This window comes from Ceratotherium simum, chromosome 14 (genome assembly GCF_057802395.1).
Source record: "Ceratotherium simum simum isolate JZ-2026a chromosome 14, ASM5780239v1, whole genome shotgun sequence".
NCBI classification, from domain to species: domain Eukaryota; kingdom Metazoa; phylum Chordata; class Mammalia; order Perissodactyla; family Rhinocerotidae; genus Ceratotherium; species Ceratotherium simum.
In genome coordinates, this window is record NC_141913.1 from 27,273,037 (window position 1) to 27,298,252 (window position 25,216).

The 25,216-nt window shown below is 35.7% G+C and overlaps 1 protein-coding gene across 4 annotated transcripts in view; it reads left to right on the forward strand.

The window, feature by feature from the left end:
* Positions 1-25,216, forward strand: part of KIAA1328 (KIAA1328 ortholog) — a 353,895-nt gene that overhangs the window by 128,011 nt on the left and 200,668 nt on the right. For 3 of the 4 annotated variants that reach the window (XM_004422476.3, XM_004422475.3, XM_087439154.1), the window contains exon 6: positions 5,779-5,906. In XM_004422476.3, coding sequence (XP_004422533.3) covers positions 5,779-5,906 — 128 coding nt within the window. Of the gene's footprint in view, positions 1-5,778; positions 5,907-6,620; positions 6,622-25,216 lie in introns of all 4 variants that reach the window. The other variant, XM_087439155.1, reaches the window with a different exon arrangement.

Genomic DNA, 25,216 nt, shown 5'->3' on the forward strand with positions numbered 1-25,216 from the left:
AACATAAGCAGTAATTCCATAATATCAACTGTTATTGAGTCCATATTCCAATTTCCCTAATTGTCCCAAGAATGTCTTTTATGACTGTTTTTCTCCCTGAGCCAGGATCCAATCAGTCATGGTTCATGGGTTGTATTTGGTTGTGTCTTTGATCTCTTAATCTGGAATAGGCCTCCCACCCCCACTCTTTTCTCCTGTAACATTGACTTTTTGAAGAGTTCGGGGCAAATACTTTGCAAAATCTCCCACATGCCCGATTTGGCTGATTGTTTCCTCGAGGTATGATTTAACTTGTTCCTTTATTTCTTCTGGTTCCTATGAAACAGGAGTTAGGTTTACAGATTTGATTAGATTCAGGTAAAACATATTTAGCAAGAATATTTCATAAGTCACGTTACCTACATCATACATTAGGGGGTACATAATTTCTGGGTTTTCCACTATTAGTGATCCTAAATTAATTCATTTTGGGTGATGACTACCAGATTTCACCATTTAAAGGTACATTTTCTTCTTTGCTGTAAGTAATCTTATTTATGAATATCTTATTTATCAACCTTTCACCCACTGGTTTCAGTATCTATTAATGATCCTTGCCTGAATTAGTTATTACACTGGGGATTGTAAATTGGTGATTTTTAAATTTGACCATTCCTTCTAAGTAATTAGCTAGCATTCTTCTGTAAAGAAGGGCTTCACTTTTTTCCCCTTCCACTCTTCTTTACTTTTAAAGTATCACTATAAACTGGTGGATTTTTAGTTATTTGATTTGCCATTAATTACAGTCATTCTTTTTGATGTTCAAATTGTCCCAAATTTGGCTTATGAGAATCCCCTTCAGGGTTGCTCCTGTTCCTTTTGACAAGCCCCCATCTATTTGTCTTTGAACACTTTCCTGCATTATAATATAACAGGATGTTTCAAGCTCACTTTGTACTTTCCCTACCCTAAAATGGGAATCAGCAGTTTTTCCAAGGAGTCTTTGTTCCAAAAACAGAGAATATTTTTTTTTAATTTAATGATTCTTTTTTTTTTTTTTTTTAAAGATTTTATTTATTTTATTTTTTCCCCCCAAAGCCCCAGTGGATAGTTGTATGTCGCAGCTGCACATCCTTCTAGTTGCTGCATGTGGGACTCGGCCTCAGGATGAACGGAGAAGCGGTGCCTCGATGCGCACCCGGGACCCGAACCCGGGCCACCAGCATCACAGCGCGCGCACTTAACCACCAAGCCACAGGGCCGGCCCTAATTTAATGATTCTCCCTTTTCTCCTCTTATCGAGACCCCCCTTCATTTGGTTCTGTATTAGATCAAGATTACTAAGTACCACATCCAAGGATCCCAGATATCTGAGGCAAGGGTGGGGCAGAGTGTAGGGGTGGTCTCTGCTACACCATAGGAATTCTTCCAGCTTAAGACAGTCACTTTCTACTTTGGCAGCCTATTACTAGGCTATCCTGTCTTCTGGTCCTTCTCCCCCTCCGTCTGATTTCTTTCTCACCCACAGTTTTTATTCTTTTATCTCGCTATTCATTCTGCTTTGATCTTTAGTTTTATTTTTCTATGTAATGCATTTTGGAGTTAAGGCTTTAAGCTTTGCAGAATGACCGTTTCCAGCAGCCATTTCAGCTAATTAATTTGATGTTTAGGTTTTGATGTGATCTTGCTTAATATTAATTTATATTTATTTATCTTATGAAGATTTCTTTCTTTAATGAGGTGGTGATGACTGCTATTTCTATCATTTCTGAAGTGGTTGGGCAGACCACCAGTGTGTTAACACCAGTGTACTAACACCAGTGTGTTAGATTCACATCATGGTTTGGTATACACCTTACCTTAGGTTAGATTCTCTACAGTTGTTGAGTTCTTTTCTATCACTTGGCCAGGATTGAGTTAAATATGTCATCTTTCTCACTGTACTCCTTCTTTCAAATCAGTGAAGACGACATTTTACCCACATTTTCCTAACATAAATCTCTCTCTTCAGATGAAGGGTTGGAGTCTCATTGTGCTAGGGAAGAAGGAAAATTACTGTTTTGTGTGGACATATATTTTGGATTTTCCAGGAAAAGGGGGGCATTTCAAAATCTGATGAATCAAGATAGCTATAAAAAATGGATAAAGATAGGACTGCATATTTTTATATTCTGCCACATAGCATGTGGTTAAATGAATTTGCCTATGATTTGTCTTCAAATGCTGACATTTAACTCTTAGGCTGTATAATTGTGCTGGCTTTTTTGAGAGTAAAATTCACATTCTGCATCCATGCTAATATGTTCATCTACTATAAACATTACTGCCTATGGTCACAACTAGAATAAAAAATTATTTTTATATACATCATAGCTGACAGAGACTCTTGGGACCTCCACAAATCATTCTTGTCTTTTGGAGCTTGCTGACAAAAAGGATGGAAATGTAAAACTAGCCTGGTCTGATATAGATTGACTTTGAAAACATATTAGCTTATTTAGACCACTGTTCATTCTATAGTTGTTGTTGTTGTTTTTAAGATGCTGAGTATTCAATAAGCTCTTCTAATTAATGTATTCTTTAAGCTTAGTAACCTGTCTTTTCACTGTGAACCAGCTCCCCTTCTACAAGCCATCTCTGGCTCTTTTTTTTTGTTAAAGGTTAATAATGAGAATAATGAAGCAATTGGTTATTTATGCAGTCATGATTGGCAAAAGTTATTAGAATAGGAATCTGCCCAGAAGCAATGATTAGGTTATGAAAATGTTAAGGAATACTGAAACCAGTCACTATTTTTGACATTTAAAAAATATTATTCCCACCCTTAATCATGATGACCTGTTATAAAAGTTTTTATACAGAATAATCTCATTGGGCAGTCATTTTTATACCAACAGCATACATAATTAAATGTAAGGGGGAGATTCAGAAATGACCTGAAAGAAAAATGGGCTTGGGCAGGAAATTACCACAAGGAGAAATAAGAAACAGAATTCTCTCTTGGATAGAACTATTTTTCTCCCAGATACCTGATCTATACTTTTAGGTGTCCTTTCCAATTTAGTATCTTCACCTTGAGCACTTTGCAATTTTGAGGAGCTGTGGGAGAGGGTATTCCAGATTAGGTTGCTGTGTTATTCATACTAGATTCTAAAATATGTAGGGAGGTATATGGGCAGAAAATTTCCTGATGGTGGTTCTATTAATGAAACATTGACTTAACAGACATTATACAAAACCAAACAAACAAAACAAAAATCTAATTATAATCCCTTTATGTTTATTATTGTTAGTACTTTCTGTGTATAGTGGGGAGTAATTATTTTTACCAGAACAGTAACTCATGTACAAAAAAATTCACACTTTTTTTAATTGATGTGATAATAGTCTATAACATTGTGAAATTTCAGTTGTACGTTATTATTTGTCAGTCACCATATAAATGCCCCCCTTCGCTGCTTGTGCCCACCCTGCAACTCGCTTCCCCCTGGTAACCACCAAAACTGTTCTCTCTGTCCGTTTGTTAGTTTACCTTCCACATATGGGTGAAATTATACGGTGTTTGTCTTTCTCTGTCTGGCTTATTTCACTTAACGTAATACCCTCCAGGTCCATCGATGTTGTTGCAAATTGACTATTTTTTCTTTTAGTTATGGCTGAGTATTATTCCATTGTGTGTATATCTATCTATATGTATAGATAGATATACGCACACACCACATCTTCTTTATCCAGTCATCTGTCAATGGACATTTGGGTTGCTTCCATAAAATTCACACTTTTAAAGTATATGATTCAGTGGTTTTGAGTATATTCCCAAAGCTATGCAAACACAACCATCTAATTCCAGAGCAAGTTCATTACCTCCCCTGAGAAAACTCATACCCATTAGCAGTTGCTTTCTATTCCCTCCCCCAGCTCCTGGCAACCACTAATATACTTTCTGTCTATTCTGGACATTTCTTTTTTTTCCTTCAGCTTTTCTCATATAATAGGTACTTCAAAAAATTGGAAAAGAGGCCAGAAAGTAGACATGGATGAATGTAACTCTTAGTGCTGATGTGGTATCCTTAGAACTGAGTATTCATTCCCCTGGCTCATTGGAAGAAGTATTTAAAAAAACAAAACAAAGAACCAACAACAACTTCATATAAACGAAGTCATACGATATGTGGCCTTTTGTGTCTGGCTTGTTTAGCACAGTGTATTCAAGGTTCATCCATATTGTAACATGTAGCGATATTTTGTTTGTTTTTGTGGCTGAATAATATTCTGTTGTATATTTATTTATTTATTTTTTCCCCCCAAAGCCCCGGTAGATAGTTGTATGTCATAGCTGCACATCCTTCTAGTTGCTGCATGTGGGACGCGGCCTCAGCATGGCCAAAGAAGCGGTGCGTCGGTGCGCGCCCGGGATCCGAACCCGGGCCGCCAGCAGCAGAGCGCGCGCACTTAACCGCCAAGCCACGGGGCCGGCCCTATTCTGTTGTATAGATGTGCCACATTTTGTTTATCCATTTATCACTTGGCGGACATTTGGGTGTTTTCACTTTTTCACTAGCATGAATAATGCTGCTGTGAATATGCATGTACAAGTTTTTATGTGGACATGTATTTTCAGTTCTCTTGGGTGTATGCCTAGGAGTGGAATTGCTGGGTCATATGGTAACTCTAAGTCACTGTAAAATTGTTTTGCAAAGTAGCATCACCATTTTACATTCCCATCAGCTACGTAGGAGGGTTCTAATTTCGCCACATCCTTGTTTATGTTTGTTATAGTCAGTCTTTTTTTTTTTTTTTTTTTGGTGAGGAAGATTAGCCCTGAGCTAACATCCATTGCCAATCCTCCTCTTTTTGCTGATGTCCATGCCCGTCTTCCTCCATTTTATATGTGGGACGCCTGCCACAGCATGGCTTGATAAGCGGTGCTTATCAAGATCTGCGTCCAGGAGCCAAACCTGCAAACCCTGGGCCACCGAGGCAGAGCATGCAAACTTAACCACCATGCCACTGGGCCGGCCCTAGTCAGTCTTTTTGATGATGGCCATTGTAGTAGATACAAAGTGGTACCTCGTTGTGCTTTTGATTTGCATTTCCCTGATGGCTGATGATGTTGGGCATCTTTTCTTATGCTGCTTGGCCATGTGTATATTTTCTTTGGGGAAATGTCTATTCAAGTCCTTGGCCCATTCTTAATTAGATCAATAGTTTTTTATTGTTGAGTCATATAAGGTCTTTATATATTCTGGATACCAGTCTCTTATCATATATAGGATTTGCAAATATTTTCTCTCATTCTGGAGGTTCTTTTCAATTTCTTTATAGCATCCTTTGAAACAAAGTTTTTAATTTTGAAGTCCAATTTATTTATTTATTCTTTGGTTGCTGTGCTTTTGGATGACCATTGCCTAATCCAAGTTCACAAAGATTGACTTTTGTGAGTTTTGTAGTTTTAGCTTCATTTTCAGTTACTGTTTGTATATGGTGTGAGGTAGGGGTCCAACTTCCATTCTTTTGCATGTGTCTCTATTTGTTTTTATTTATTCAAATTTAAAGATTTGAGAGAGAAATTTCTCTTCCAATGGGATGACCATTGCCACTCTCTTTTTGCATTATTGTTTCGTGATTTTGGGGGGGTGTATACGTACTGTGTTCATCTGAAGACTACACTTACCTGCACTTGCACCAAATATGGTTGCACTTCTGTCTCTATTTTGTTTATTGGAATCTGAAAAACAGCACTGATGGATACAGTTTGAATCCATTTATTAGTTTTTTTCCCTTAATTTACCATCTCACCTCTTCAGCTACAGTATAGAGAATGCCAAGAACTTCTAAGCCTCTATCAGAAATATCTATCAGAACAACAAGAGAAGCTCACCATGTCTCTCCCAGAACTTGGTGCTGCTAGAATGCAGGAACAACAGGTAAGCATCTTTATTCTTATCTTTTCTTTAATAGATCAGCAAAATGTCAGAAGAGTCATTTGCCTTTTACTTTGTCTCACAGTATATAATATTGTCTTAAAACATGCAAATGCAGCACATGATTGAATTAGTATCTTTTACTTCACTCTTTCCTTTTACTCTCCTGTTCCTGGGGCCCAGAGGTCAGGAATAATTACTTGAAGCACACTGTGGGTCAGTAGGGAATCTCCTGGTTGTATGAAAGCATAGCAGGAATGGTAAAGAAAACTCACTGCTCTCTTGTGTAATGAAGATCAGGTGGGCTGTTTGTTACTCATTGTCCTTAGGGAAGACACTAATAAGCCTTTCCTAACTCATGTTTACATTTTTAGAATAATAAAAGTGACTTGGTGACATGTAAAAGCTTTAATTTGAGAAAATCAGAATATTTTGCATGATTTTATGATTTTTATATATGTATTAATTACATAAAGATATATGAGAGTGTTTGTATATAAACATTTATATACATATCATCAAGTGGTATATATTATATAGCTACATGAATGTTCAGAACCCCATCAGTCATGATGTAAAACAAGCCCTAAAGACTGACTTCTTGCCCTCTAGCAAGTGATACTTGATGTCTTTTTCATATCCACATGAGTTTAAATCTTCAAATGGATGAAGACAAACCTTGTGTATTAAAACATTGTAGAAAAAACCTTATAGTAGGGTCAAAGTCATTCATATTAAGTATTAAATCATGAATAATGTACCAAAGTGTTATCTTCCCCCTTTGAGTAGTATCAGGTCCTGAATGGTTTTTTGCAAACCTTCCAAACAACATTATTGCTGTTCAACCTGGAGATACCTGTCTCAGATGGGTTTAGGAGTTTTGGCCAAGAAAACTCCAGTTTTGAACCTAAAGTTTGGACATAAGGAAAAGTAAAAAAAAAAAGAAAAGAAAAAATAGAATGTGGTATAGCTTAGAATTTTAACATATCCTTTTTTTTTTTAAATCACAACATTTATAAGAAATGGCCAAAGTATGAATGGTTTGTTTGTATTCTAATTTGCAATACTTTCTTCTGTTCTGTTTTCTGAAAACCTAGGCTATAAAATGAGGCAGAAAAGGTGGCAGCTAATCTTGATTGTTTGTCTGGATTTTCCTTGCCATGTTGAAAACAGAACAGGGAGTTTTTAAGGTAATCCTTGCCTATTGCTCTCTTGAGTGGGCTAGAGAAAATTGTAACATGAAGATCATATTTCTGACCTTTACTTTTGCATTTTCACTTCCTCCCTCTGCATGACATAGGTGTGTTAGAGGGCACAAAAATGAAGGGCAAGCTGTTTGGCAAGGGTATGGGAGGCAAGGCAGAAGGATCTTTCAATTGCCAGTGTAAAGAGTCTTATGACCTTAAGGATATAGACTGAAAGTCACGAAATAGTCACTAGGGGGGCTTTAAAGACATTAGGTAAGGAGATCTAACCCTTTTTCTATCTACTTCTGAAATTGAGGGAAAGTAAAACTTTCTTGGGTATTAGTGTTTTATGTTTAAGCAAGTGATTCTTGGAGGTTTCACTAGAGACCAGTCATAGTTAACACTCCCTCTCAACCTTAACCTTGAGGAGCAAAACTAATTTAAAAAAACTCACAAATACTAGAATGAAAATGTTGGCCAAGTCAATGGAGAGATTACTCTCAAAAAGAGACACTTCTGAATTTTTATTTTGACTTAATAGTGAGAAAATTTTAAAACCATGTTTTCAGGAAGTGCCTGGTGGTCCAGTATATTTCATATAATATGTATATACAATGAAAACGAAGTTGAGAGTTAAAGGCCACTTGTAGGCTCTGCCATTTGAACCTAGAGAAAGAAAAAGTTTCTTTTTGAATACCAAGTGGAGATTATCACCTCGTTTCCTGTGTTATCTGGTTTGTTGTGACAGGCTTCTCTTAGCTGAGCAAAGGTAAGCATGTTCTCTTCTTTCCTCATGGAAACTGGTAAATTTGGCTAACAAGTCTACTTCCTGTCAGGAAGGGCATCATTGTGAAGACTCTGAGAGCCTAAATGAGGATGCAGTGAGGTTAAATGTCCTCTTTATGTGCTCACAAATAGATTGTGCCCGTCTCTATTATAGCACCTTTCTTGTTCTTTTATAGTCATTGTTTATTCATCTATCTCCCTCATTAAACTTTTTTGAAAACAGTCATCCTGTTGCATTGGTCTTTGTATACTCAGAGCCTTACATAGGGTTTGGCTTAATAAATATTTAATTTTTATTTTTATTTAACAGATTTGTTTATATGATACATACTGTGTGCCAGGTACTGTTCTAAGTTCTTAACACATATTAAATCATTTAGTCCTCATAATAACTCTATGAGGTTATTATCCCCGTTTTACAGAGGAGGAATCCCAGACAGAGAATGAGTGACTTGCCCAGGTCATACAGCTAGGAAGTTGGCAAATCAAAATATGAACCCAACCAGTCTGGCTCCATAGTTTCTTGAAGAAAGACAAGAAGAACTTGAGATAGCTAAAAAATGTTGAAAATTAACTTTAGATGTCTTTGTTTCTATGACTAACCCTCCTTGGCTTTTGATCGGACATACAGGTTTTTGAACATCAGAGCACAAATATACTAGATATGGTGGAAAACTCTTTCTTTGTTTTTCCTATGAGTAGCCACAATGTCAGGTAAACATAAATCTTTGTTCTCAAAATAAGTTTTTTTAAAAAACTCTTCGCCAGATTTGGTGATGGAGATGTCAGCAGTTCATTTTCATGAGGCGTCCATTTGACTTTGAGAGGCTCATTCTGTCTCTTTGCATTGGTTGCCATCTGGCTTAAATTGCATATTATAAGTTTTGCTTATAGTTTTATTAAATCCACAGTTCTCCAGAAGAATGCCCTAGCTTATGATTTTCTTTTTTGACTTCTACCATTTCCTTGAAAAGAAATTGCTCCATTTACAAAAGTGAGTTTTTTTCTTGTTTTTCCCTCATCCTTTTTCTTGCTTTGCCTCAAAGATGGATGCATTCTACATTCATTTTGTAATTCATTCAGCATTACAGGTTCATCATTGTGGATTCTGGAAAAGTTCTTCACTTGTTCTATTTAGATTGAGATATTTCATTGATGTGTGCCTGTTACTCCATTTCCTTATCTTAAAAAACAGCACCTGCCCACAGTATGACCTTGGTCTTGGACATGAGGGGATCTAGTGACCATAGTTTTGACCAATGTACATTTTAGAATATAACTTTTCTTGTCACGGTTGACTGTTATTTTTTTGTGAATCTGAACTTAATCAAGGTCACCTCAAATTTATATGCTTATAACCTCTATTTTACTCTTATTTGATAGGCTGTACCATTTTAGAAATGTTACAGTATTTCCTCAGTACTTTTTATATTAAGAGAAATCTTAGGTGGCATTTTGAATAGCTTCTCCCACTATAGTTAGAAAATGTGGGTATGCAAGCCTACCTTGCTATTTTCTTTAACTCTTCATTTTCTTGGCAAGTAAGTATAAATAGGTAGATTTGGAATCTTCTTGAAATTTCTCCCTTTTTCATAAAATAGATAAAATCGTCATCACTTTTTAGCCATGGGCAATGGATATTAATGAATCTCTGATGTTCTGATCTGGCAAAAGGCCTTTTATAACAACTTTTCTGTTTTTCTCATGATGCCTTTGCCCCATGTTTCTTAATTCATGTCTGGGTCATGGACTGTACAGAATCTGAAATATACTAGAGATAAATCTTTGCTGAGCACCTGTTTAATGTTTCTTGATGGTTCTATTATTATTGTATCTATAGTTTTTTTAAAAGCATTTTTGTAATGCTTAGATCCATAGTGTCTTGGGACTAATTTTTATTCTGTGATTGTTTTCATGTATTCTTTTGGTTAAAATTTTTTTAACTACCACATATAGTCATGTGGTAATAGAGCTCCTTACCATTTTAATTCTATCTAATTTCATTTATACATTTTAATATGTATTTAATGTATAATATTTACTTTAATTTTGTTTAACACTAAGCTGTCTTTGAGTTTGTTATAAGAAGCCCAGATTTTATTGGTTAGGCCCACCTATATAATCTTGTTTTTACTATATAACATAATAGTCATGGGAGTAAAACCATTTCACCATGGGACAAAGGTCATGAGAATCAAGTTAAAATTCTATCTACTATACTGCAGCTTTAGAGTAAATTTTGAAATCAGAAAGAACAGTCTTCTACTTTGCTCTTCTTTCTCAGAATTGTTTTTGCTATTCTGATTCCTTTGCATTTCCATATAAATTTTAGGATCACCTTACCAATTTCTGCAAAAAAGAAATTATCAAAATCTGTTGGCAATATGAAAGAGATTGCAATGGATCTATGGATCGATTTGGGAAGAATTGCCATTTTAACTACATAAGTCTTGCAATCCATGAACATGGTGGAATGTGTTTCCATTTCTTTAGATCTTTAATTTCTCTTGGCAATGTTTTGTTTTTTTTCAGTGTACAAATCTTGCACTACTTTTATTAAATATATTCATTTTTGAATTGTTCATTGGTAGTAAACAGAAATAAAATTGATTTTTACATATTGGTCTTATATCCTGCATAAGAAGGATTCAGCTCACCATTGCTGGCATTGAGGATGGACAGGGCTAGGATCTGAGAATGGTCTTTGACCAACAGCAGGAAATTGGGGATTTAAGTCTTAAGACCACAAGGAGAACTGTATTTTGTCAACAACCTGAATGAGCTTGGAATCATATTCTTCCTCACATGTTCCAAGTTAGAGCCAGGCCAGCTGACACCTTGATTTCAGTCTTGTGAGACGACTAAGCAAAGAACCTGGCCAAACCTGCCTGAACTTCTAACCTACAGAACTGTGAGCTAATGAATTTGTGTTTTTTTAAACTGCTACGTTTATGGTAATTTGTTATGTAGAAATAGAAAACTAATACATACAATATTCAAGACATTGTAGTACTGCCATAATAATGGACATATAGATCAATGGAACAGAATTGTGAATTCAGAAAGAAACTCTTAACAATTATGGTCAATGATTTTCAACAAAGGTGCTAAGGCAATTCAATGGGGGAAAGAATAATCTTTTCAACAAGCATTGATGGGACAGTTAGACGCTTGCAGAAAAGAGAAATTTAAACCCTTCACACAATGCACAAAAATTAAATTCAACATTATTCTGACATGTAGGACACTGTTTTTGAAACCTGAACTCAGATATTGATTTTTCTCAGCATTAGTTTTTGTTTTCTTTAGGTACAGTGTTTTTTATCCCTATTACAGTGACCACCTGAACTTGAAGACTGATCACAATGTATTGTTTACTCTTATGTAACTAAATAGTAACCAGAAGTATTGCCTTTGATGGGACATAAAATGCTTAGTAAGAAAAAAAATTCTTGTGAATGTTCTGAGAGTCAAGTAACCACAAAGAGGAGTGGTTGGAGCTTTGCTTTATGGAGCCATATTAAGACCATTTCAAAATATCCAGGTGTCTTGCTGGTAAATTCAGTGTGCTTGTAGGGCTGCTTCCCAGATCCACTTTAACAGCTGTACCCTTAAGTCAATAAACAACGCTAGTCAATAAAATACATACTTTTGATAGCCAAGGAAAAAAGAATAGGAAATGCTACCTTTGAGGGATGAATTTATTAAATCTAGTATTATATCAGGTGTGTTGCAAAGACTGTGCAAGGGAAGTTAATATTAAGAGAGTTTGTAGGATTTGTTTTGACATAGATTTATTTGAAGTGTGGTCCAATGATATGAATCATAATGGTAATGAGAGTCTAGGGTCCAGGCAAACTTCTGTTAACTGTTTATGGGATAAACATAATTTTGAATCCTAAGATGACTGTGCCTATTTAATTTCTTTGTCACTGTGAACTGTGAGGAGTGGGCTAAAGCAAACAATTAGAAGGGTAGTGATATGCCTCCCGCACCCCAAACACACAATCAGAGACATTCTTAAACCCAGGACATAGGATTTTGGCTTGTCCACTATTCTGATATTCTTTACTCAAAAAGTAAATATAAAATGTGACAGAATTTAAACTATTATTTCAAGAAAATAGGTAATATAAAGAATGTGTCTGAGAGAGAGAGACCGAAGAAGGTAATGCTTTGTCAAAATGCAGAAAAATTAGCTGAAATGTAGATGAGAATAACTCTAATAAAAAGCATGAGAATAACTCTAATAAAGAGAAGCATGAACACTTTGTCACATATACTGACTCTAACTCACTGTTGTTATCTGGTCTGGAAAGAGTAAGTTATATTACTGTAGGAGATTAACTCAAATTGCAGGGTAAAGGCAAACTATACAGACAGTAAGAAGATCAGTGGTTGCCCTGGGTCAAGGTGAGTGGAGGAGAGATGAATAGGTAGAGCATTTGTCAAAACTCATAGAAGTGTACAACACAAAGACACATCCTAATGTAAACTATGGATTTTATGGACTTTAGGTAACAGTAGTGCATTAATATTGGTTAATCGATCGTAACAAATGTACTACACTAATGGAAGATGTTAAAATTAGGGAAACCATGAAGGGGAAAGAAGGAGTATGTGGGAGCTGTCTCTACTATCTGCTCAATTTTTAAACCTAAAACTACTCTAAAAAAGTCTATTAATTCAAAAAAATACAATGAAAATAAAGTGCAGGGTATAAGTTACTCTAAAGTTGTTTGCTACCAAAATTTTTTTATATTCTAAATAAACTACATTCTTCCAGCTACTGGCTAGAATGCCACAAGTTGCTTAACTGGGGAGTGAGCAGAACTAACCAGCTAGTATCTGCATCTTAAGCAATTTAGTTTCTCATATGTAATATGTGTCATTTAATTCATGCAACCAGACTGTGAGATAGCCCTACTTTAAAGATGGTATATTAGTTATCAATTGCTTTGTGACAAATCACCACAAAATTTAGCAGCTTGAAATACACATTTATTATCTCACATTTCTCTGGGTCAGGAATCCAGTCAGGTCTTAGCTGGGTCCTGTGCTTTAGGGACTCACAGGCTGCAATAAAGGTGTTGTCAGAGGCTGAGTTCTCCTGTGAAGGCTTGCCTGGGGCGAGGATCCATTTTCATGCTTACATGGTGGTTGTCAGGAATCAGGTCCTTGTGGGTCTTTGGACTATGGGCCTCCTAGCTGTCTATTGACTGACTGAAGGCCACCCTCAGTTCCTTGCCATGTAAACCTCTCCAACGTGACTGCTTGTTTCATCAAAATGTGCAAGCCAAGAAGGCAATAGGGTCTGCTAGCAAGACAGAAGTTGCTATTTTATGTAACCTAATTGAGGAAGTGACATTTCATCACCTTTGCTGTATTAGAAGCAAGTCATAGGTCCTGCCTACGTGCAAAGGGGAGATGTTCACACACAAGGGCATGAATACCAGGAGACAGGGATCATTGGGGCCATCTGAGAAGCTGCCTGCCACAGGCAGAGAAGTTAAGCAAACTGTATGTCATAGTAATATTTGAGTTTTTGGAAATAATGAAGTTTTTGGAACATCTTTCTCTAGATAAGAGTCTACTTTGTTTTGTGGAAATTTACATCTTTATTTTCAGTTGTCTGAATTCTTGATTTCTCTGTCTGGTATTCGAATATATGAATTTTGTGTTGAATTTGCTGTCATGGTAGCTCACCAATCTGCAGAATGGGTTACTCTTACTAGTTTTTAAATATTTTACTTTTCAGTATGTTTTACACATTATCTTATTTATCATGGCCTTTTTATTATTTGTTCAGACAGCTATACAAATTATTATAGACCATTTGCTACCAGTATGAGAGAAGGGATCGATCTCTATACACTTCATTGAAAGTCATGCATACCTACTCCACATCCTTGAATCAGACTGAATTGAATAATAATAAATAATTATTTGGTGACATACTACAAGTCTCATAATTGTTGAAAATTAAATCAGCATTATAGACATGTATTTACTATTGTCTTAATGTCAGTTGTTTCAAATCAAATTGGTAATTAGTACTGGATGCGTACTTTTATACATAGTTGCGGATTCCACAGATATTTTTCAAACCAGCAAATCTATTTTTCAGTGCAGTCTAGATGTTAATACCTGGTTATTAGCTTGAAGAAATATGTTTTTTGCTGGTAGGTTATAGATTCAAAATGAAATCTGAAAAGTATTTTAACTAGTGTAATATTAATAACATTAAACTTTGTATGTTCTCTATATTACATATGATTGGGATACAATGGTCAAAATATATTGAACAACTTAGGTTCATGGTCACTCTTTTTCGAGTCAAGGTTTTTTGCCCTTATATCTGACTATTTGCCATTGGTTCTCAATCCTAGATCTCAGAAGGCTATTTCGTTCATTTATTTCAAGTAGACTTTGGCTCTAAGACTGTGCTATCTGTCACAGAGCATCATGTGATAGGAAAGAGAATCTAGTATTAAACAGATTCTCTCAATACTACATAATTCCACTTATATGAGGTATCTAAAGTAGACAAACTCTCAGAATGTAGAATAGTGGTTGCTGGGGGCTGGGGAGGGGGAAAAAGTTGTTTTTCAGTGGATATAGAGTTTTACTTTTGGAAGATGAAAAAGTTTGGGAGTTCTGTTATACAAAAAGATACATACATATGATTAATACTACTGTACTGTATGTACACTTAGAAATGGTTAAGATGGTAAATTTTGTTAGTGGTTTTGACCACAATAAAAATAAACAAATGAATAGATTGTCTCAGCCAAAGTATGAATGAATTTTTACTCCTGGAACAGAAAGTCTTGGTCTAGAACCAGTTCTATTGACTGCGGTATATAAGCAGCCACATTAGCAGTACTTACTTTGCAGAGTTAGCATCAACATGCTGAGAGAAGAAGTCTAAGTGCAGAAGAGAGAGACCTGGACCACTCTTTAATATTACACTGATATCAGTCTAGTATCCATCTGGACTCTTTCAAAGCTAAGCTGTTGTTCAAAGGACCAAGATACCAGCTGGAAGAAGTCCTAACTATCCTTTCCCCCCATTTTGGATGAGAATACTGACATTCATATATCAGGCATTATTGACAAAGCAATTTGACAGGGACCCTGTCAGTTTACCTGACAGGGCAGGTAAACAGGTAATATCTGTAAAAAAAGAAAAAAATGTAATATTTGACTGTGCTTCTATTTATGGAGTCAAACCTTCTCATAACTTACCTTCTGTCAAGTGCCTGTTAACTAAGTTAAATTTCAAGCACTCTTGCCACCCGATTTTTGTAATCTTTATTATTCAATGAACATTAAATTATTTCTTCCCTTGATTGTTAACTTTTTGTTTGAATCTTTGCTAGCCTGTTTTTTGCTTTTTTTTTTTTTTATAATTTTATTTATTTATTTTTCCCCCAAAGCCCCAGTAGATAGTTGTATGTCATAGTTGCACATCGTACTAGTTGCTGTATGTGGGACACGGCCTCAGCATGGCCGGAGAAGCAGTGCGTCGGTGCACGCCCGGGATCCGAACCCGGGTCACCAGCAGCGGAGCACGTGCACTTAACCGCTAAGCCACGGGGCCGGCCCTGCTTTTTTAAAATTAATGTGATTTTGAGCCTTAGTACATTATTTGATTGATTAATCCTGTCATTATAGTGATCAAGCTCACTATCTGATTGAGATTTTAATGTTCATGTCAATGTGTAAAGATTAATTTTCTCATATGGGAGAAAAATAAGTGGAACAGGTAGGTAAAGATGGAATTATTTATTTGGCAAATGTTTATTGAGCACCTGCTGTGTGCTTGCTGTTCTGAGTGATGTGGGTACAGCTCCTGCCCTCATGGACCTTATAATCTCAAAAGACAATTTAACAAAGGAAAAGAAATTAAATATTAAAAATTTCAGATAATGACAAGTGCTATGTGATAGTGACTGGGTATGGCAAACATGGATGAGCACTTTAAGAATATTGCAATATAAAAAGAAAAGTAGAGGTACACATTGCTGTGTGGAGAAAGAAGAAAAGCCAGTAAGAGGAAAGGCATATAAATAGGTTATGAGACTGATTTAGATGACATTTCCAAATAAATGACTGTGGGAAATTAGAAAATATATGTCAGCTGACCCTCACAAAAACTAAAGGAATAGAGGAGGGTTTGTACAGGAGTCAGAGGTGACTGAGAAGAGCTGCCAAGATTCACCCAGTTCATTAGCTTCCTCTATGAAGGAATATCTATGTAGCTTTGAGCTCATTTCAATAATCACTATGGCCGGTACACTCCTTTGTATTAGTATCAATTCTCTCTGGTCCCTTGCTAAACCTTGTCTATCACTGCTCATTATTTCCTCTTATTTCTCTCTGTCTTTTTTCCCCTTTCATTCTTCTTTGGCTTCTCCCTATTTCCTTCCAAGTCATTAGATGCTTTTCAAGTTCTGATCTCTCTCTCGCTGGCTTTTCTTTTCACGCTGCCATCGGTCCTCCTATTTGTTCAGAGAAGCTCATATTGTTTGTTAGCACTTGCCGATGAAAGACTAAATAATAGTCTTCATCTGTGACTATGCCAAAATGACTTAAATATCTGTCTCATTACTTCTACTGCCACTACTTACTGCCACACAATCTTGGGACTTCAGTCTCTGTCATTTATTATTTTCTTGACTTCTTTTTAGTTTTGTAATCATAGAATTTAAGAATCTACTCTAGTACAATTCAGAGTTATAAGTATAACAGCTGGTATACATGCTGCTGTTACCTGCTGCACAGAGGTGACCTCATAATCTTTATCACTGTCCCAATAGCCACTGTTAGTCAATCTAAGTTGGCACACAACCTATTTTCATTCCTGGTTTAAAGATTTTCTAGGACTTCCACTTTCAGACAAGATGGGATAACTGGAACTGGATATATGCACCTACCTTAAACCAATAAAAAACTGGACAGAATATATCATACAAAGGTTTTCAAGATATTGGACATTAGACACTAAAGAGAGTTATCCCTGAAAAAGGAGAAATGAACTAGATGAGCCATGCAGTTGCCTAAGGATGCTACCTAGAGAGAGATTCCAGCTGGCAAGCCAGAGAGGGGGAACCCAAGCAGAGACTGGTGGTTTCCATGAGGTGAGCAGATGGAGCTGGGAGCCTGAGGCCAAGATAGTGTGAGATTACAGGGCAGAATACCAGCAAGGGGAGAGCTGCAATGAGAGTGCTCCACAGATCAGCAGAGGGTCTCTCTCAAGTTTTAAACTAAGTAATGATCAATGCATAAGTATGAGAAAACTTAGTGAGTCTGGGGAAAGAACTACCAAACAATCCTTGGAACTTACATAAGACTGGAAATAGATCCTGTTTCCCCCAGCCAGATTGACATCAGGTACAGTATTTAGAAGGGTATTGCTGCAGTAGAAGGTCAAAATCAATGCCAGGCTAAAGTATGCTCTGACTCTATCTAACAAAGCTTAAAAGCAATACTTGGTAGGATCTGTTTCCAAGAAAGTTAACTGCATCCAAAGCAAAGCACAAGCATATTTATAGCTCAAGCGTGAATTCAAAAATATCCAGCAACCAAAAAGGTAAAATTCACAATATTTGACATTCAATCAAAAATTACCAGCTCTGTAAAGGAGGAAAATATGCAAAATGAGATAAAACCAATCAAAATCAACCCAGAAATGACAAAGACAATAGAATTAGTAAAGACACTAAATAAGTTATTTTAACTATATTGCATATTTTCAAGAAGTTAGAGGAAAGATGAGCGTGTTAAGTAGAAACAATATATATTTTAAAATCTCAAGTCAGACTTCTAGAAACTAAAACTACAGTGTCTAATGAAACATACACTGGAAAGGATTAACAGCACATTTAACATTGCAGAAGAAAGGGTTAGTCAAACGAGGACATAGCAATGCAAACTATCCAAAATAAAACAGAGACAAAAAAGTCTGACAGTGGGGCCTGCCCAGTGGCGTAGTGGTTAAGTTTGCTCACTCTGCTGTGGCAGCCCAGGGTTTGCAGGTTCAGATCCTGGGTGTGGACCTACACACCTCTTGTCAAGCCGTGCTGTGGTGGCATCCCACATATAAAATAGAGGAAGATTGGCACAGATGTTAGTGCAGTGACAATCTTCCTCAAGCAAAAGGAGGATTGGTAATGGATGTTAGCTCAGGGCCAATCTTCCTCACCAAAAAAAAAAAAAAAAAGTCTGCAAGAAAAGGAGCGTAAGTGAGCTGTAGAACAGTTTCAGGCAGCCTACTCTATGTGTAATTGGAGTTCCCAAATGGGTTTGGTGGGGACAGAAAAGAAATATTTGAAGAAATAATGGCCCCCAATTTTTCCAGTATCATGAAAACTATAAGCCCATGGATCTAAGCAGATCAGTGAATTAAAAGCACAAAAAATATGGAGAAAGCTCAATCAAGGCACGTCATAATCAAATTACATAAAACCAAACCAATGATAAAGAAAAATTCTTAAAAGCAGCCAGAAGAAGAAGCAATACAGAAAGAGGAATAAAGATAAAGATGAAAGCAGATTTTTTTGTGAAACAATGCAAGTGAGAGGACAGTGGGACAATATCTTTAAATTACAGTAATCCCCCCTTATCTATGGTTTTGCTTTCCATGGTATCAGTTACCCGCGGTCAACTGCAGTCTGAAAATATTAAATGAAAAATTCCAGAAATAAACAATTCATAAGTTTTAAATTGCTTGCCATTCTGACTAGCGTAATGAAATCTTGCACCATCCTACTTTGTCCTGCCCGGGATGTGAATCATTTCTTTGTCCAGCATATCCATGCTATATATCCTACCCACCTGTTAGTCACTTAGTAGCCATCTCAGTTATCAGATTGACTGTTACAGTATTGCAGTGCTTGTGTTCAAGTAACCCTTATTTTATTTAATAATGTCCCAAAGTGCAAGAGTAGTGATGCTGGAAATTTGGATATGCCAAAGAGAAGCTGTAAATTGCTTCCTTTAAGTGAAAAGGTGAACGTTCTCAACTTAATAAGGAAAGAAATGCAGAGGTTGCTAAGATCTAGGTAACTTTTATTACAGTTTATTGTTATAATTGTTATATTTTATTACTAGTTATTGTTGTTAATCTCTTACTGTGCCTAATTTATCAATTAAACTTTATCATAGGTATCTGTCTCCAGGAAAAAACGTAGTATATATAAGGTTAGTTACCTCGTATATATACAAGTATATATAAGGATGGTTTCAGGCATCTACTAGGGGTCTTGAAACGTATCCCCCATGGATAACGGGGGACTACTGTACTGAAAGAAAAAAATTGTCAAGCTAGAATTCTATTCTGAACAAAAAATATCTTTTAAAAATAAAGGTTAAATAAAGACTTTTTCAGACTATAAAAGCTCAAAGAATTCTTTCCCCCCAAACCTGCATTACAAGAAATGTTAAAGGAAGTCTTTCAGACAGAAATAAATAATACCAGAAAAAAATATGGATTTACACAAAGTAATGGTAACTATGAAATAGTAACATTGGAAATGGTAACTATGTGAGCTAATATAAAATAATTTCATTCATATTATATAAGTCTGTTTCAGAGTAAAAGTAAAAATATGTGAAGCAAAAAATGGTAGAACTGCAAGGAGAAATAGACACATTGATAATTTTAGTCAGATATTTTAATATCCTTTCAATAATTGATAGAACATTTAAACAGAAAATTAGTAAAGGTGTAAAAAACTGGAATTACATCAGCCAATATGATGTGAGTTTTATAGAAAACTTCACCCAACAATAGTCTAATACGATTTTTTTCACATGTACACAGAACATTTGATAAGATAGTTTATGTTCTGCATCACAAAACAAATCACAGTAAGTTTAAAATAATTCAAGTTATTCAAAGTTCTTCTCTGAACCACAATGGGATTAAATTAGAAATCAATAACAGAAAGTTATCTGTGAAATCACCAAATATTTGGAAACTAAATAACAAACATCTGGGTAACCCATGAGTCATAGAAGAAATCAAAGGGGAATTAGATAGTATATTGAATTTAATGAAAATGAAAACACAACATATCAAAATTGTGGAATGCAGATAAATCAGTATTTAGAAGCATATAGGACTAACCATCTATAACAGAAAAGAAAGGTCTCAAATAAATGACCTCAGCCTCTGCCTTAAGAAACTACAAAAAGAGAAATTAAGTCCAAAATAAGCAGAAGATAGGAAATAATAAAGATTCTAGCAAAAATTAATGAAATAGAAAGCTAAAAAAGAGAGAGAGAAAGTCAGTAAAACCAAAACTTGGTTCTTTGAGAAGATCAATAAAGTTGATAAACCTCTAGGCAGATTAGTCAAGAAAAAAAGAGAGAGGGTGCTAATTACCAATATCAAGAATGAGATATGTAACATTACTACAGTTTCTACAGATATTAAAAGGAAATAAGAATCCATAATGAACAACTTTGTTGATAAATTTGACAACTTACATATAAAGGACAAATTCCTTGAAAGATGCGAACTACCAAAGCTTACTTAAGAAGAAATAGATAACTTGAAGAGCCCTATAATAGTAATTGAATTTGTAGCTAAAAGCCTTCCCACAAAGAAAACATTAGGTTTGGGTAGCTTCACTGGTGAATTCTATCAAACATTATTTCTTTAGGAAGTAAATAGTACTAATTCTATACACATTTTCCAGGAAATTCAAGAGGTAATATTTCTCAGCTCATTATATGAGGCCAGCATTACTGTGATACAAAACCAGAAAAAGATATTATAAGAAAAGAACACTACAGATGAATATTCCTCACAAATATAGACACCAAAATTGACACAATTTCAATCCAACAATATAAAAAATACATTATGACTAAGTGTTGTTTATCTCAGAAATGTGAGGTTTGCTTAACATTTGAAAATCAGTGTAATTCACCATGTTAGCAGTCTAAAAATGAAAAAAACATACACTCATCTCAATAGATGCAAAAAAAAAGCATTTGAGAAAACCTACTTCTATTCATGATAAAAACTCCAAAAACTAAGAATAGAAGAATGTCTTTGCATTTGACAAGATACAGCATCCATTTATGATAAAAACTCTGAATAAAATGGGTATAGAAGGAAAGTACCTCAACATAATAAAGGCCATATATGAGAAACCCACAGCTAATATCATCCTCAATGGTGAAAAACTGAAAGCTATCCCTCTAAGAACAGGAACCAGACAAGGATGCCCACTGTCACCACTCCTATTTAACATAGTACTGGAAGTCCTAGCCAGAACAATCAGGCAAGAAAAAGAAATAAAAGGGATCCAAATTGGAAAGGAAGAAGTGAAACTGTCACTATTTGCAGATGACATGATTTTATGTATAGAAAACCCTAAAGAATCCACCAGAAAACTTTTAGAAGTAATAAACAAATATGGTAAAGTTGCAGGATACAAAATCAACATACAAAAATCAGTTGCACTTCTATACACTAACAATGAAGTAGCAGAAAGAGAAATTAAGAATACCATCCCATTTACAATTGCAACAAAAAGAATAAAATACCTAGGAATAAACTTAACCAAAGAGGTGAAAGATCTGTACACCGAAAACTATAAAACATTGCTGAAAGAAATTGAAGAAGACACAAAGAAATGGAAAGATATTCCGTGCTCTTGGATTGGAAGAATTAACATAGTTAAGATGTCCGTGCTTCCTAAAGCAATCCACAGATTCAATGCAATCCCTATCAAAGTTCCAACAATATTTTTCACAGAAATAGAACAAAGAATCCTAAAATTTATATGGAACAACAAAAGACTCCGAATAGGTAAAGGAATCCTGAGAAAAAAGAACAAAGCTGGAGGTATCACACTCCCTGATTTCAAAATATACTACAAAGCTATAGTAACCAAAACAGCATGGTAGTGGCACAAAAACAGACACACAGATTAATGGAATAGAATCGAAAGCTCAGAAATAAACCCACACATCTATGGACAGCTAATCTTTGACAAAGGTGCCAAGAACATACAATGGAGAAAAGAAAGTCTCTTCAACAAATGGTGTTGGCAATGGAATACTACTCAGCCATAAGAAACGATGAAATCCAGCCATTTGTGACAACATGGATGGACATTGAGGGCATGATGCAAAGTGAAATAAGTCAGAGGGAGAAGGTCAAATACCGTATGATTTCCTTCATTAAGTAGTAGATAATAACAACAATAAACAAACACATAGGGACAGAGATTGGATTGGTGGTTACCAGAGGGGAAGGGGGGAGGGAGGAGGGTGAAAGGGATAATTGGGTACATGTGTGTGATGATGGGTTGTAATTAGTATTTTGGTGGTGAACATGATGTAATCTATGCAGAAATAGAAGTACAATGATGTACACCTGAAATTTTTACAATGTTATAAACCAATGTTACTGCAATAAACAAAAAATTTAAAAAAATAAAATAAAAAAACAAATGGTGTTGGGAAAACTGGATAGCCACATGCAAAAAAATGAAAGTAGACCCTTACCTTACACCATACACAAAAATTAACTCCAAATGGATTAAAGACTTGAATGTAAGACCTGAAACTATGAAACTTCTAGAAGAAAACATAGGCAGTACACTCTTCAACATCGGTCTTAGCAACATATTTTCAAGCACCATGTCTGACCAGGCAAGAGAAACAATAGAAAAAATAAACAAATGGGACTACATCAAACTAAAAAGCTTCTGCACAGCAAAGGAAGCCGTCAACAAAGCGAAAGACAACCTAACAGTTGGGAGAAGATATTTGCAAACCATACATCTGATAAGGGGTTAATCTCCAAAATATATAAAAAACACATGCATCTCAACAACAAAAAAAACTAACAACCCAATTAAAAAATGGGCAAAAATGGGGCCGGCCCTGTGGCGCAAGCGGTTGAGTGCGCGCGCTCCGCTGCGGCGGCCCGGGGTTCGCTGGTTCGGATCCCGGGCGCGCACCGACGCACTGCTTGGCAAGCCATGCTGTGGCGGCGTCCCATATAAAGTGGAGGAAGATGGGCACAGATGTTAGCCCAGGGCCGTCTTCCTCAGCAAAAAGAGGAGGATTGGCGGATGTTAGATCAGGGCTGATCTCCTCACAAAAAAAAAAAAAAAAAAAAAGGCAAAAGACCTGAACAGACATTTCTCCAAAGAAGATATACAGATGGCCAACAGACACATGAAAAGATGTTCAACATCATTAACTATCAGGGAAATGCAAATCAAAACTACAATGAGATATCACCTCACGCCCATCAGAATGGCTATAATTAACAAGACAGGAAACAACATGTGTTGGAGAGGATGTGGAGAGAAGGGAAGTCTCATGCACTGCTGGTGGGAGTGCAAACTGGTGCAGCCACTATGGAAAACAGTATGGAGATTCCTCAAAAAATCAAGGATAGAGCTACCTTATGATCCAGCTATTCCACTGCTGGGTATTTATCCAAAGAACTTGAAAACACCAATGTGTAAAGATACATGCACCCCTGTGTTCATTGCAGCGTTATTCACAATAGCCACGACTTGGAAGCAACCTAAGTGCCCATCAAGGGACGAATGGATAAAGAAGATGTGGTATATATACACAACGGAATACTACTCAGCCATTAGAAATGATGAAATCCAGCCATTTGTGACAACATGGATGGACATTGAGGGTATTATGCAAAGCGAAATAAGTCAGAGGGAGAAGGTCAAATATTGTATGATCTCACTCACAAGCAGAAGATAAAAACAACAACAAACAAAGATATAGAGACAGAGATTGGATTGGTGGTTACCAGAGGGGAAGGGGGGAGGGAGGAGGGCGAAAGGGATAATTCAGCACATGTGTGTGGTGATGGGTTGTAATTAGTATTTGGGTGGTGAACATGATGTAATCTATGCAGAAATAGAAGTATAATGATGTACACCTGAAATTTATACAATGTTATAAACCAATGTTACTGCAATAAACAAAAAATTAAAAAAAAAAAAAGAAGAATGTCTTTAACCTGATTAAGGGCATCTCACAAAAACTCATAGACAGCATTATACTTTTAATGGTGAGAGGTCAGGAATTAGACAAGGTTATTTTCTCTCACTTCTTCTATTCGACATTGTATTGGAAGTTCCAGTCAGTGCAGTAAGTCATGAAAAAAATAAAAGACCCACAGACTGTAAAAGCACTAGAACTATTTGAGGATGATGTGATCAAAATGTTGTCTACATAAAGTGTAAATGTACACACAGACTTTTAATATAATTACAAAAAAATCTACTAGAAATTATGTGAGTTCAGGAAGGTTACAAAGTACAAGATCAGTTTACAAAAATCAGTTGTATAACACTTATATGAAGTACTTAGTCAAAATCATAAAGACAGCAAGTAGAATTGTCGTTGCCAGGGGCTGCAGGGTGGGGAATAGGGAGTTATTGCTTAATGGGTATAGAGTTTCAGTTTCACAAGATGTTTACAAGGTGGTGATGGTTGTACAACTTTATGAATGTATATAATACCACTGAACTGTATACCTAAAAATGGTTGAGATGGTAAATTTTTTGAGTATTTTACCACAATTAAAAAATATTTCAAATCAATCGTATATCTGTGTATTAGCAACAAAGTAGGATATTGAATCTTAAAAAATTTTTAAATTGTTATATTTAAAAATTACCATTTTATAATAGCATCAAAATATATGAAATACTCAGGGATAAATATGACCTATACTCTGACAGCTGCTCCGCAAAAGAATTTAAAGAACACCTAAATACATGGAAATATGTACTGTGTTTATGGATCAGAAAACCAATATTACTAATATGTCACTTGTCCCAAAATGGATCTATAGATTCAACACAATATCAGCTGAGATTTCAGCAGGCTTTTTTGGGGTGAGAAATGATTTCGAAATTCATACTGAAATGCAAAGGATCAAACAAGACTTATTTTAAAACTACAGTAATAAAGACAATGTGGTAGTGTAAAGATAAACAAATAGATCAACGGAACAGAATACAGCATTCAGAATTAGACCTACTCATATATAATCAGTTGTACCTAAACTTAAATGTAAACCCTAAAGCTATAAAACTTCTAGAAGAAAACATTAAAACAAATTTTTTCACATTGGGTTAAGGAAAAATTTCTTGGAATCAATACCACAGGCATGATTCATAGAGGAAAAATTGATAAATTGCACTTCATCAAAATTAAGAACTAGTCTTCTAAAGACACTGCTGAGAGAAGGAAAATTCAAATCACAGACTCTGGGAAAATATTTATAAATCAATTATATCCTAGGTATATGAAGAGCTCTGAAAATTC